The 14,748-nt window shown below is 35.7% G+C and overlaps 1 protein-coding gene across 1 annotated transcript; it reads left to right on the top strand.

Moving 5' to 3' along the window:
- The first annotated feature begins 607 nt into the window (after positions 1-607).
- Positions 608-14,730, top strand: gckr (glucokinase (hexokinase 4) regulator). The gene is made up of 19 exons (XM_051645872.1): positions 608-744; positions 915-1,070; positions 1,150-1,218; positions 1,359-1,427; positions 2,084-2,157; positions 2,238-2,304; positions 4,940-4,993; positions 5,268-5,362; positions 5,486-5,591; positions 7,423-7,541; positions 7,631-7,729; positions 9,791-9,888; positions 10,065-10,141; positions 10,270-10,366; positions 10,497-10,579; positions 10,852-10,932; positions 11,067-11,210; positions 12,596-12,730; positions 14,581-14,730. Exons 1-19 carry the CDS (start codon positions 721-723, stop codon positions 14,719-14,721), a joined length of 1,788 nt encoding a protein of 595 aa, XP_051501832.1. The 5' UTR covers positions 608-720; the 3' UTR covers positions 14,722-14,730.
- Positions 14,731-14,748: the final 18 nt, after the last annotated feature.

Here is a 14,748-nt window from a genome sequence, read left to right as displayed (position 1 = left end):
ATATAGTCTTTTGCATTATTCAAATTATATTGATGATACTTGAATTTCAGATAGAAAAGAACAGAAATGTAAGTATAAAAGAACAGATCAAATAGAAATAAATAGAAGAGTCACAATCCTGACTTTATAGTTTACTGCAATACTAGGATTTTATAAAGAATATTTGAGAAATTTAGATGAATCAGAATAGATCAGATCAATGTAAATAGAATAGACTAGACTAGACTGGACTGGACTGGACTGGACTGGACTGGAATAGAATAGAACAGAATACAGTATTATAAGAAAAACATTAGTCAAAGTCTTGAATATATTTTACTGCACTAATAAGATTATACTGAGGATACTCGATTATTTCAAATAGAACAGAATAAAAGAGAAATGTGAACAGAATAAAGCAGAATTGAATAGAATAGAATAGAATAGAATAGAATAGAATAGAATAGAATAGCAGACTGCCTTGTGATTACATCAGGCTCCTGATATAATTACAAATTTAAAGCAAATGTTCTTGTAGTAGCAGTCACCACCTTTGAAAAGAGAAAAAAATGACAGCTGATGGATCAAAGTTCATTTGGTGAACTTTGTTATTCTCAGAGCTTTATGAGGGCTTTTTGCTACAGCAATCACAGCTGAAAGAATTGCATTTTCATGCATTTCCATTTTGCATGACACTAGTCATACCAGTAGTTTCTGAAACACTGGAGTCTTAATACTTATATGATAAATATGGATCACTTAGAGGTAAGTAAAAACTCAGGACTGTTATCTGATCATGCTTTCGTTTTAGATGTGCTTTATAACCGGTAATAAAGCAACAACAAATCTTCTTTCCTTGTAAACTAAAATGTAATTAAAAGAGCTCTTGAGCGATGCAGTTAATCTAAAGTGCTTGAGTTTTCTTTCTAATATAGCAGTCCTGTTACGAGCTCTCTCTACCTGTCACGGAGAAATGCAACCCTATCAGCAGAGATATTGATAGAGCAGACACCAAACAGATGGTACAAATACTGAAAAGATGCGATACAGAGATTTTTCAAAAGAAATTACATGATGATCCTACTTATCAGGTTTGACTTATTGATTTTATACAGAACAGTACTAAATTATTTTCATGGGTTTGCTAAAGCTGTGCATTTTGTTTTATAGAGAGTACACAGTCTGCCAGTCATTCAAGCCATGATGAATGTTGCCAAGAAGGTTGAAATGTTTCTAAGGGTCAGTAACATGTTTTTAAAGTCCTTTGTTTGAATGAAAAATTCATAAACATCAGCTTCATTTCAAGAATGTTTTAAGCTTTGAAATGTTGCAAAGTAACATATTAAATATATAATTATTGATCTGTTTTATTTCTGTAGGACCCAGAGGAGAGTTTGATTGTTTTAAGTGGCTGTGGAACATCAGGCCGTATTGCATTTCTTTTGGTGGTAAAGAGTTAAACAAATAAGTATTGATTTTGCTCACAAATGTTAAAAACTATTTTTTTTTTTTTTTTACTAAAACATAATTAATTTATAAGCTAAATAAAGCTAGATAAGCAAAAAGTTTTATCATTATTTAATTATTAAATACTATTATAATATATTAAATTAAATTATAAGCTAAATAAAGCTAGATAAAATGAAATATATATATATATATATATATATATATATATATATATATATATATATATATATCATTAAATGAAATAATATCTTTATTAAATTCTATGAATTTCAATTATAAGCCAAATTAAGCTATATAAAATGAACAAAAAAAATCATTAAATTAAATACTATTTTTATTAAATTAAATTAGGATCAAATTAAATTAATTAAATTAAGATAAAATGAAAAAAATGTGTCATTAAATTAAATACTATTTTTGTTAATTAAATTAGCCTTCCTTTTCTCACTGTTTTAGGCTAATATCAAAATGTTTGCTTTTGGTGTACTTTTGGTGTATGTTTCTCTATAAGTATGAATTACAAGTTTATCTATCAGTATGATATCAATTTAGCTTTCTGACAATTTCCTCACTGTATTCTGTATGGCTGTTACATTTCTTCTATTTATTTGTCATATTATATTTTACACCTTAGACAACCTTTAATCAGATGTTGATCACCCAACAACACAAACAGATCTATTCGTACATCATAGCAGGGGGTGACAGGTGAGTAAACAGTGTGTGTTTGATGCATCAGATGCGACTCTTGTGTGACTCTGCAGTAATGCAGTACACTGTTTTTAAAGGGCCCTGTTGACATCACAGGAGGCTCCTGAGGACAACCCGGTGCTGGGAGCTCGCATGCTGAACAAGGTGAGCACAAGGGCGGAGAAAGGAAGCAAGCAGTGCAATTTTACTGTAGTACTTAATCACAGTTTCACCATCTCTTTGGAGAAACATGCTACAATAAATTTACATTTTCTGAAGAAAAGGTAAGTAGTTCTAGACTAGTCTGTGCAAAACTTGCTGCCATGGTACTAGAGTGTTCTGGGTGTTTGCAAGGGTCTTGCTGTTGCTAAGGTGTTGGATGGTTGCTAGGGCATTGCTTGGTGGTTGCTAGAAATCGGCATAGCCAGAACTCCCTTTATATAGTATGAACAACAAAACTGCTAAAAAATAAATCTATTGTATGGAAGAACTGACTTATAATTTAAAGGAATAGTTCTCCCAAAAAATTACAATTCTCTCATCATTTACTCAGCCTTATGCCATCCCAGATTTGTATGACTTTCTTTCTTCTGCTGAACACAAACGAAGATTTTTAAGAGACTCTTTTAGCTCTGTAGGTCCATACAATGCAAGTGAAAATGTTGACACTCAAAAAGCACATAAAGGCAGCATAAAAGTAATCCATACGACTCCGGTGTTTTAATCCATATCTTCAGAAGTGATATGATAGGTGTGGGTGTGAAACAGATACATTTTTAAGTCATTTTTTTTTTTGCTATAAATTCTCCTCCCTGCCCAGTAGGGGGAGTATGCATGAAGAATGTGAATTGGCAAAAACAACAAAAAAAGAATGTGAAAGTGAAAGTGAAAGTTAAAGTAGAGATTGACTGAGCAGGGAGGAGAATTTATAATAAAAAGGACTTAAATATTAAACTGTTACATATCGCTTTTGAAGACATGGATTAAAATACTGGAGCCTTATTGTCAAAGTTCGGTTGAAGAGAGGGTGAGGGCTCGTAGAAAGTGAGATGGGCTTTATTTTAATAAACAATAAATAAAAAATAAACAAAACAAACAGAAATAACCCCGAAGGGGAAAACTCCAAAGTTCAGGGCAGAACACTACAGGACAGACTGAGTTCAATGCTCCAGGATGGAACCGACACACAGGACAGGACAGGACAGGACAGGACAGGACAGGACAGGAACCCACACAGGAGAACCTAACAGGGCGATAAACCACAACAAACTGGCACAAGACATAAAACACAATATGGTTAAATAGTAAAGGAAATGAGGAGGTAACCAGGAAAGCAGGTGAAGCAAATTAATTAATAATGAGGTAATAAGGGGGCAAGGTCAGGACAAGAGACAGGAGAGCACATGGCAAACAACTTAACAAGAACAATATGCTCACAACAAACACAAAGACAAGACAATAGAGCACTTGGCAATGAAGCCATCATTGTGCTCAAACAAAAAGACATGGAGCATGAGTGTCCGGATCCTGACTCAGAAACAGACATCATGCTCAGAACATGAGACACAGACTAGACAGAAGAGCACAGAGCCAGGAAAACAACCAAAGCTGTGCGCTCACACAGAAACATAGAACATACGTGTCAGGATCCTGTCACCACAATAAACCTGACTGGCATGGTGACAGGATCCTGACACTTATGGATGACTTTTATGCTGATTTATGTGATTTTTGGTGCTTCAAAATTTTGGCACCCATTCACTTGAATTATATGGACCAAAAGTGCTAAGAAATTATCTTTAAAATCTTAATTTGTGTTGAGCAGATGAAAGAAAGTCATACACATCTGGGAATGCATAAGGGTGAGTAAATGTTGAGAGAATTTTAATTTTTGGGTGAACTATCCCTTTAAATTATAAGTCAGTTCTTCCATACAAAAGAGATATAATTAAATGTATAAATATAAATGTATATATAAAAACAAGCAAAAAAAAAAAAAAAAAAAAAAAAGGAATATTTGGGTTTTCTACTAAGCCAATTATTATATATATATATATATATATATATATATATATATATATATTTTTTTATTTTTTTTTTTTATTTTTTTTTTATATATATAAATATCACATCAAATGTTTCATTTCAAAGTTACAGGGAGAAATGGAATTTGTACGAAAAAAATAAAAAAATAATATATCTTTTTATTTTTTTTCATACAAATTCTATTTCTCCCTGTAACTTTGAAATGAAACATTTGACGCCTTAAGGGCGTCACCCAAAAATGTAAAAGTTTATATAAAAATTAATATATGTATATATATATAATTGGCTTAGCAGAAAACACAAATATTCCTTTTTTTTTTTTGTTCTTTTTTTCCCTTTTTTTAAAATATATAAATGTATATTATTTATACATTTAATTATATCTCTTTTATTTTATACTTCCAATAAAAAAGTCAAAATAGAAAAAAAAAGAAAAGAAAGGAATAGTGATGTTTGTTCAGACAGGCAGCAAAAATCCAAACAGAAAGAAAATCATAAAATCTTGTTTACAAACCTGATCTACAGTAAACCACATTAAAATCTGAAGTTGTAGAATAAAGTCTCTTACATACTCAATATGTACTCGATATTAACTATACTCAAACAGATCAGATGTTGACTATACAAACAGATGACAGACAGTCAGTCCTTAAACTCAGATTTGTGTGCTGTGTGAACAAAGCCTTTTGGATATTTAAGACATATTTAAACATATTTTTGTCCATTTCCTGTTTTCTTTTCTGACTAAAAACAGGTTTGTGCTGGAAAGAAACACGTCCTGTTCATTGGAATATCCTGTGGCATGTCGGTACTGTATGAAAGACACTATTGTCCTTTTTTATTTTTTTTATTTTTTTTATTTTTTTTTGCAAATTACACAATTCATCATGACAATAGAAATTCAGTTAAACCATTTCTTAATTTATGGATTCATTAAATGGATTATAAGTAAAAGCTTTGGGTCAAGTCAATACTTCTGATGTATGTCGTCATAATATCCTTTACATTAATGTGCTTTCTACATCAAAGCGACCTGCAAGTAACCTTGTGAGAATGCTCCATAACGTTGTTCTATGTCAAAGGCACCATTTGTTGCTGGGCAACTGGATTATTGTCTCAACCATTTAGATGTCTTCACTCCAGTCCTTCTTGGATTTAATCCTGTACATATGGCAAGGTAATCCCAATAAAGAAAAAACACGTCTCTGTTTATTACAAACTCTCAGAATTAGCATATTCTGAGTTTCCGTCAATGACAATAACAATTGATAACTTATTAATTCTCTTGCCATCCTGATAGGAGTGATCCAATGCTGGACGGTTTATTTAATTTTAAAGAGGTTGCAGAGAGGATGATCGCAGAACAGAGACAAGAGAAAGCATTCGTTCTAAATCCTGTATTAGGGGTACGAACCATTGCATTGATTGAACAACAAACAGATATTCAAAACATTACATCATTTAATAAACTGTGCACATTTTGACAGTAAGGAACCACGCTGGACACCCTAGCAACTACCTAGGATCATGGTGACAACCACTCACACCATAGCAACCTCAGAGGAATGCCCTGACAATCATCCAAAAAACCTAGCAACCACCTAGAACATCCTAGCAACCACTTAGCAATACCCAAGCAAACACCAGAACAACCAAACAACTATCTTGCCACGCCCTGTAAATCCCCCATGAAAACAAAATTTTTTGTAGTATTTTTATATAATGTATATGTTGCATATACATACCAATACTGTATGTCACTTGTTAACTGTGAAAACCATATATAAACATACATATTAATATGTGTTTTACATATATTGCTATATATCAGATTTCTGTATTTGTAAAACACCTTAACAACTGCCAAGCAACCTGCTAACAACCACACAGAACACCCTAGCAATCACTTAGAAATGTGCTAAAAAACACCCAGAACACCTCAGCAACCTCAGAGCAATGTCCTGGCAACCACCCAGTATACCCACACAACCACTTAGCAATGCCCTAGAACCACCAAGCAACCTGCTGACAACTACTCAGAACTCCTGAGGAACCACATTGCAATGACCTGGAGACCATACAGAACACCTTAGCAACAGCCTATTTCCCACCCAAACCCAATATAAACCACAACATTATGCCCTAGCAACAACCCAGAACACTCTTACAATGTCCTAGCAACCACCTAGCAATGCACTCACAACCACTCAGAACACTTTAGAGACCGCATAGCAATGTCCTGGCAACCACCCAGAACACCGTAGTAGTAACTGTCTATAAACCACCCAAAACAACCTGTCAACCACCAAACAATGCCCTACCACCATCCAAAACTCTGTAACAACGCCCTAGCAACAATCTAGCAATGCACTAACAACCACTCAGAACACCCTTGCAGCTTCCAGTCAACCTTCTAAAACACCCTAGCAACAACCAAACAAAAACAACCTAGCAACCACCCAGGACACTCTAAGAATGCCCTAGCAACAACCCAGAACACTCTTACAATGCCCAAGCAACCACCTAGCAATGCATTAACAACCACTCAGAACACTTTAGAGACTGCATAGCAATGTCCTGGCAACCACCCTATCAATCACCCAATCATTTGATGACCAAAACAGTGCACTAGAAACCACCCAGAACACCCTAACAACTACCTACGTAGCAATGCCAGAGAAACACCACAGCAGCCTGCTAACAATCACTCAGAACACCTGAGGAATCCCATAGCAATGCCCTGTCAACCACTCTGAACACCCTAGCAACTACTTATCAACCTCCCAAAATACTCTATTAACCACCAAACAATTCCCAGAACACTCTAACAATGCATAGCAACCACCAACCAATGCACTTACCAGTACCACTCAGAACACTTTAGAGACCGCATAGCAATCCACTAGCAACCACCTACAACACTCAAACAACTCTCTCAACCATCAAACAATGCCCTAGCAACCACCCAGAACACATTAACAAGCCCTGGCAACCACCACCCAATGCACTAACAACCCCTCACAACACCTAAGCAGCCGCCTAGCAATACCATAGCAACGTGCTAACAACTGCCCACAACAACCCTGAGTTTTGCACTGGCATGCATCAATCACATTTTCTTCAAAAAATGTAAAAATGTAGTTTATTTACTGTTGTTTACTGTGAGCATCACCCCTTCAGAGTGTTATGATACTATTAGTGTAGTTACTGTATAAAAACTGTTGTCTCTCCTCATAGGCTGAGGCTATCAGCGGATCATCCAGGATGAAAGGAGGCAGTGCAACTAAAATCATACTAGAAGCCATCCTTCTGGCTGGACATAAAGCTGCCTTCAGAGACAAGATCATAACGCCTGAGTAAGCTTTTCGTTTCAGTGCCTCTTCAACAGTTTTGGTGCAATAAAGTTTCCTCAGAGTGATCTTATATAATTAAATGTGTCACTCAGATGTGTGTCTGCCTGGATCACAGCGAGTGAAATGGTTTATGAAATCACTTATTCGCACAGTGATGGCCTGGACGCCCTTATTTACAAAGCAGGAGAGAGGTACCGTAGGATAATCATTTCAGAATTTTCCTGCCTCCTAATACATGAACCTCTATTATTAGTTATTTGAACTCGGATATCTTATTTTTAATTAATCTATATTCTGCTTAGTTAGGATTATGTGTTATTTCTTTTTATTTACCTGATGTAATTTTTGTATGTATTTTTATTTCTTTCTTGGCAGGCCATCATTTTAAATAAGAATCTTGTTCTTACAGTGACAGTTCACCCAAAATAGAAAATTTCTGTCATCATTTACTAACCCTCATGTCGTTCCAAACCTGTATAACATTATTTTCTTCTGCCGAATGCAAAAGGAGCTGTTAGGCAGAATGGTAGCCTCAGTCACCACTGACGTTCATATAATCTTTATTTATTTCCATACAATGAAAGTGAATCTTGACTGAGGCTAACATTCTGCCTAACACCTCCTCTGGGGTTCCACAAAAGATAGAAAGTCATATTATCTTTCTTTTGAGCAAATAAATAAATAATTAAATAAAGACATTTTCATTTTTGGGTGAACTATACCTTTAAATGACTTGCCTTGTTAAATAAAAGTAAAAATGAGAGATATATATACACTATATTGCCAAAAGTATTCGCTCACCCATCCAAATAATTGAATTCAGGTGTTCCAATCACTTCCATGGCCACAGGTGTATAAAATGAAGCACCTAGGCATGCAGACTGCTTCTACAAACATTTGTGAAAGAATGGGCCGCTCTCAGGAGCTCAGTGAATTCCAGCGTGGTACTGTGATAGGATGCCACCTGTGCAACAAGTCCAGTCGTGAAATTTCCTCGCTACTAAATATTCCACAGTCAACTGTCAGTGGTATTATAACAAAGTGGAAGCGATTGGGAATGACAGCAACTCAGCCACGAAGTGGTAGGCCACGTAAAATGACAGAGTGGGGTCAGCGGATGCTGAGGCACATAGTGCGCAGAGGTCGCCAACTTTCTGCAGAGTCAATCGCTACAGACCTCCAAAGTTCATGTGGCCTTCAGATTAGCTCAAGAACAGTGCGTAGAGAGCTTCATGGAATGGGTTACCATGGCCTAGCAGCTGTATCCAAGCCATACATCACCAAGTGCAATGCAAAGCGTCGGATGCAGTGGTGTAAAGCACGCCGCCACTGGACTCTAGAGCAGTGGAGACGTGTTCTCTGGAGTGACAAATCACACTTCTTCATCTGGCAATCTGATGGACAAGTCTGGGTTTGGCGGTTGCCAGGAGAACGGTACTTGTCTGACTGCATTGTGCCAACTGTGAAGTTTGGTGGAGGGGGATTATGGTGTGGGGTTGTTTTTCAGGAGCTGGGATTGGCCCCTTAGTTCCAGTGAAAGGAACTCTGAATGCTTCAGCATACCAAGAGATTTTGGACAATTCCATGCTCCCAACTTTGTGGGAACAGTTTGGGGATGGCCCCTTCCTGTTCCAACATGACTGCGCACCAGTGCACAAAGCAAGGTCCATAAAGACATGGATGAGTGAGTTTGGTGTGGAAGAACTTGACTGGCCTGCACAGAGTCCTGACCTCAACCCGATAGAGCACCTTTGGGATGAATTAGAGCGAAGACTGTGAGCCAGGCCTTCTCGTCCAACATCAGTGTCTGACCTCACAAATGCGCTTCTGGAAGAATGGTCAAAAATTCCCATAAACACACTCCTAAACCTTGCGGAAAGCCTTCCCAGAAGAGTTGAAGCTGTTATAGCTGCAAAGGATGGGCCGACGTCATATTAAACCCTATGGATTAAGAATGGGATGTCACTTAAGTTCATATGCGTCTAAAGGCAGATGAGCGAATACTTTTGGCAATATAGTGTATATATATATATAAGAATAATAATAAAAAATATATATATATAAATAATAATAATAATAATAATAATAATAATAATAATAAATATTATTCAATTAAAAGTAAAATAAAAATAAAACGTAGTTATCTCTCATGAGCATTCGGAATTTCTGGTACATGTATTAAAATATAGGAAAATTAATATTGTTTATTATTGTTTAAAATTAATGATTAATTTCTGTAAATATTTTAACAGTCTTCGGACGGGAGGTCATGTGTACTATGTTGGATGGCAAACGCTTGGCATTATTGGCATGATTGATGCTAGTGAATGCATTCCCACATTTGGAGCAGGTGCTGTTCAAAATGCCAAACATCATTTTTGTCATTTAACAAACCAGCATATGTGCTTTTAATTTGTTAATTTAACAGTTTGTTAAAGGTAAATTACATAATAACATGCTGCATGGATACATTTATGGTAAAATGCTTCAACCACACTAAGACATTGTTATTATAATTTTTTTTAGACTTTAGGGACATCAGAGGTTTTATCAACAACGGTTTCAGTGAAATGAAAAATAAAGAAGGCGATCTTTCATCTATGGTGATCTTAAAGCCGTTAATTTTCATGTTGACTTTAAATCAATAGCAGTAATCCATGGACATACTTTGGCAATATATTAATATCTAAATACTTATTAGTTTTTTTTAATAAAATATTTCTGTCTTTAGGGTCCAGAGTTTGTAATTGGTCACAAGGATTTTGTGGACACCATCTTACCAAGCTTAAGTCAAAATGACATGATCTTATTTCTGTTTACAGTAAATGGTAAGCAAGTATAAATAAATATAAATTGCCACTTAAATATATTCAGCATGTGCTATATGTTGAATCATGTTACTTGTAACTGTATGTAAAGGTGCAATGTATATAAAAACAATTTAATGTCTCTCCCAAGATGACCTACATGAGGTGACAGCACTGGCGAATCAAGTGAAGTGGAGGACATCTAATTTGCATGCGATTGCCCATGACCTTGAGGTATGAGTAATCACGCTTTAGTGCCACTAGTGAAAACTCTCTTTTTTAAAATGAAATTCCCTTCCAGCACAAGTCTTACAAACACGAAATGCTGCTTATGTAATCAGATCATTTCTTGCATGGCATTTTAAATATCTATAAAATATACAGCTGGCTCCAGAAATCTGAGACTAATGCAAATCTCAACAGAAATTTTTAGTATTTTGTAAATCACAATGAAGCAAATTTGAGACATTCACTTTTGGACCCCACTGAGTATGTATATATTACAGGAAATAAAAGGCAACATATTTGAAACTGTCCTGAACATCACATGGCCTTTGTCTTCAGATAAGGAGCACAATGTTGTAATGGTAAGCCATTTGTTAGATAAATTAATCACATTTAAAACTTGAGTAACTATTTAGTTGACATTTAATACCTCAATATATAAGTTGTATATCAGTGAATATGTAAGGATCTAAAAGAGAAGTCTTTTATTCCACAGCGCTGGGAGCTTTCAACCAAATTGTGTCTTAATGCAATCAGCACAGGGGCTCATGTACTGAAGGGGAAAGTCTACATGAATTACATGATAGACCTCAGAGTGACAAACAGCAAACTGTACAAGAGAGCCATAAATATTTTACAGGTATCGGTAATTCATTTTCTGAATTATTCATAGGCTACTGTTTAAAATTAATTTTTCCAATTAGACCAAAAAAGGTTTCACATTCCACAATTCCACAAACAACACAATATTCTCTAGGTCTTAAAAAAAGAAAGAATATATATATATATATATATATAATCTAGACAGGCCCGATTTCCAGCAGCCATCACTCCAACACCTTATCCTTGAGTAATCATGCTAAATTGCTAATTTGGTGCTAGAAAATCACTTGCCATTATATCAAACACAGCTGAAAGCTATTTGGTTTATTAAATGAAGCTTAACATTGTCTTTGTGTTTGTTTTTGAGTTGCCACTTAATGTCTTAAGGTTAAAATTAGGTCAAAAATGGCAAAAAAGAAACAGCTTTCTCTAGAAACTCGTCAGTCAATCATTGTTTTGAGGAATGAAGGCTATACAATGCTTGAAATTGCCAAAAAACTGAAGATTTCATACAAAGGTGTACACTACAGTCTTCAAAGACAAAGGACAACTGGCTCTAACAAGGACAGAAAGAGATGTGGAAGACCAGATGTACAACTAAACAAGAGGATAAGTACATCAGAGTCTCTAGTTTGAGAAATAGACGCCTCACATGTCCTCAGCTGACAGCTTCATTGAATTCTACCCGCTCAACACCAGTTTCATGTACAACAGTAAAGAGAAGACTCAGGGGTGCAGGCCTTATGGGAAGAATTGCACAGAAAAAGACACTTTTGAAACAGAAAAACAAAAAGAAAAGGTTAGAGTGGGCAAAGAAACACAGACATTGGACAACAGATAATTGGAAAAGAGTGTTATGGATCTTAACCCCATTGAGCTTTTGTGGGATCAGCTAGACTGTAAGGTGCGTGAGAAGTGCCCGACAAGACAGACACATCTATGGCAAGTGCTACAGGAAGTGTGGGGTGAAATGTCACCTGAGTATCTGGACAAACTGACAGCTAGAATGTCAAGGATCTGCAAAGCTGTCATTGCTGCACGTGGAGGATTTATTAGATGAGAACTCTTTGAAGTAGTTTAAGAAGTTCTGAATATTTTTTTCGAATTGTAATAGTAATTTTTCATGTTATTAATGTCCTGACTATACATTGTGATCAGTTGAATGCCACTTTGGTGAATAAAAGTACCAATTTCTTTCCATAAGAGCAAAATCTGTACATTATTCCAAACATTTGGCCACCAGTGCATATAAATGTAAAATATAAATAATATGTATAGTAACATTTTATATTATATACATTTATGGCTACTTTTTCCTTTTCATCTTTAAAAGTATTTGAACTAAATGTAATATGACCCTTGCGTGCGATTTAAAGAATGGTCATAATAATGATGTTCTATATTTGACTCCTTCAATTTTAGCGCTTCACAGGCAGCTCCAAAACCGAGTGTGAAAGTGCTCTACTGAGAGCGATCTACGGTACAGATGATCTGACTGAAGAGATGACATCAGCAGATGTCCAAAAACACACAACCCTGGCCAACAGATGCCACAGAGTAAGAACTCATTAACTTTAAAATCTGTAGAGGCAACCATGAGTTTTAAAGGGATAGTTCACCAAATATTTAAAATTCTAAAAGCTATATGACTTTCTTTTTTCCATGGAAAACAAAAGGAGATGTCCTCTTCAATCACCATTCACTTTCATTGTATAAAAAAAGATTGATTTAAAGTGAATTGTGACAGGCTAACATTCTTCCTACTAGGGATGGGACGATCTCACAATTCTGTTCGATATACGACATGCGGCTCACGATTTGACATTATCTCGTTGATATGATAACACTTAAATGACAAAGTATGGCAGAAATTTGTGTTTATTTTTTGAAAAATGTTTGCGCAAAATGCACATTATAATTTCTCATAAAAATAAAGTTCTTTAATACACTATAAGATCACAAACAAATGAGCCTTCAGAAATAGTGGACTTCATTCAGGCTGATCAGGTGCAGAACAAGCAATAGAACTGAACAGAACCTGTCCCAAAAAAGTATCTGAAAGTGTATTTTTATATATATATATAGGTTACTCACCTCAATCTGGGTGTCGGAGGACAAGTCTCAGTTGTCTCCACTTCTGAGACCGTCAATCCGCACATCTTATCACGTGGCTCGCGGTGCATGACACCGCGGAGACTCACAGCATGTGAAGGCTCATGCTACTCTCCATGATCCACGCACAACTTACCACACGCCCCACTGAGAGCGAGAACCCCTAATCGCGACCACGAGGAGGTTACCCCATATGACTGTACCTCCCTAGCAACTGGGCCAATTTGGATGCTTAGGAGACCTGGCTGGAGTCACTCAATACACCCTGGATTCAAACTCACGACTCCAGGGGTGGTAATCAGCGTCAACACTCGCTGAGCAACCCAGGCCCCCATTATAATCACATATTAACTTTTTAAAAATATAAAAATTCTACATTCTATCAGTTAATGTTATTACTTGAAATTGTATATATAATAATGATATGAGCTGTCAATGTTTGAAATAATGTGTACAATGTACAAGTAATAACATTATGTAAGTTTACATTCATTTGTTTAACAAGCGCTATAATGGTACTGTCACTTTAAGGGTTTAATGTGCATCTCACAGACTCGCACAGGTGTTGCGGGTCATTAATTAGAGAGTCTCGTTTTTTTTAGCACATCCGTGCTATTTGTGATTTAAAATTCACATTTATTTGTACTTTTTTATCTGACTGTAAAGAACAGAAAGCATATTAAAAGACACATTATTCAGTGAAAGTGGAGTTCGGGATCTAATCTTTGATGAACACACATTACACGGAAAAAATGGTCTGTTTTAGTCTCAAGCCCTTTTCAACAAAACAAGGCGATTTTCCAGGTATTCCAGTACTTAGATTTCCAAAAGCTAATTTCAGGCACTTTAAGCACTTCAAGGACCTTGTGTGAACTCTGAAAACAGTGTGGGAAAAAGTGCAGTAGGGTTAAAATCAAACAATAGAGAGATTGTGATGTCTGCCGGGTCATTTCATTTATGATCACATGGACTGAAAACAAAGTTTTACATTTTGAAATATCTAAGTTTTGCCTCGATATGGTTCGTCATTTTTTGGTTCGCAATATATTGAAATTCGATATATCGTCCCATCTCTACTTCCTACCATATCCTTTTTCTATTATACAGGTTTGGAACAACATAAGAGTGATTAAATGATGACATAATGTTCATTTTGGGGGTGAACTATCACTTTAAGAAAGTAAATATAGTGAATTTTGACTTAATTACCTATTTTTGAAAAAGAAAATTCTTAATAAGAGCACTGTTTTACTTTTAAGATTATATGTGTAATTTTCTTATTCACTCACTGGCAGGTGGTCCCAACTGCGCTGGTGATGATACAGTGTGACTGCACACTTGCTGAAGCAAAGCATCATTTAGATTCTCATCAGGTGATTCGAGATGCAATAACTGCCTGCTTCAACTCCTCAAAGAACATGACTACTACAGACTGAACACAAAAAACAATGTATTACTTAAAG

Source organism: Myxocyprinus asiaticus, chromosome 20, assembly GCF_019703515.2.
Source record: "Myxocyprinus asiaticus isolate MX2 ecotype Aquarium Trade chromosome 20, UBuf_Myxa_2, whole genome shotgun sequence".
NCBI lineage: Eukaryota > Metazoa > Chordata > Actinopteri > Cypriniformes > Catostomidae > Myxocyprinus > Myxocyprinus asiaticus.
Note: the sequence above shows the minus strand (reverse complement) of the source record. Positions and strands in the feature narration are given on the sequence as shown.

What these genes read in the sequence shown, in the direction of transcription:
- gckr (XM_051645872.1), top strand. Translation starts at nt 721, where the DNA reads ATGATAAATATGGATCACTTAGAG. An exon ending in GAATATCCTGTGGCATGTCG is followed by an intron (nt 4,994 to 5,267) that starts GTACTGTATGAA and finishes TCTATGTCAAAG; the next exon opens with GCACCATTTGTTGCTGGGCA. An exon ending in AAGGCGATCTTTCATCTATG is followed by an intron (nt 10,142 to 10,269) that starts GTGATCTTAAAG and finishes TTCTGTCTTTAG; the next exon opens with GGTCCAGAGTTTGTAATTGG.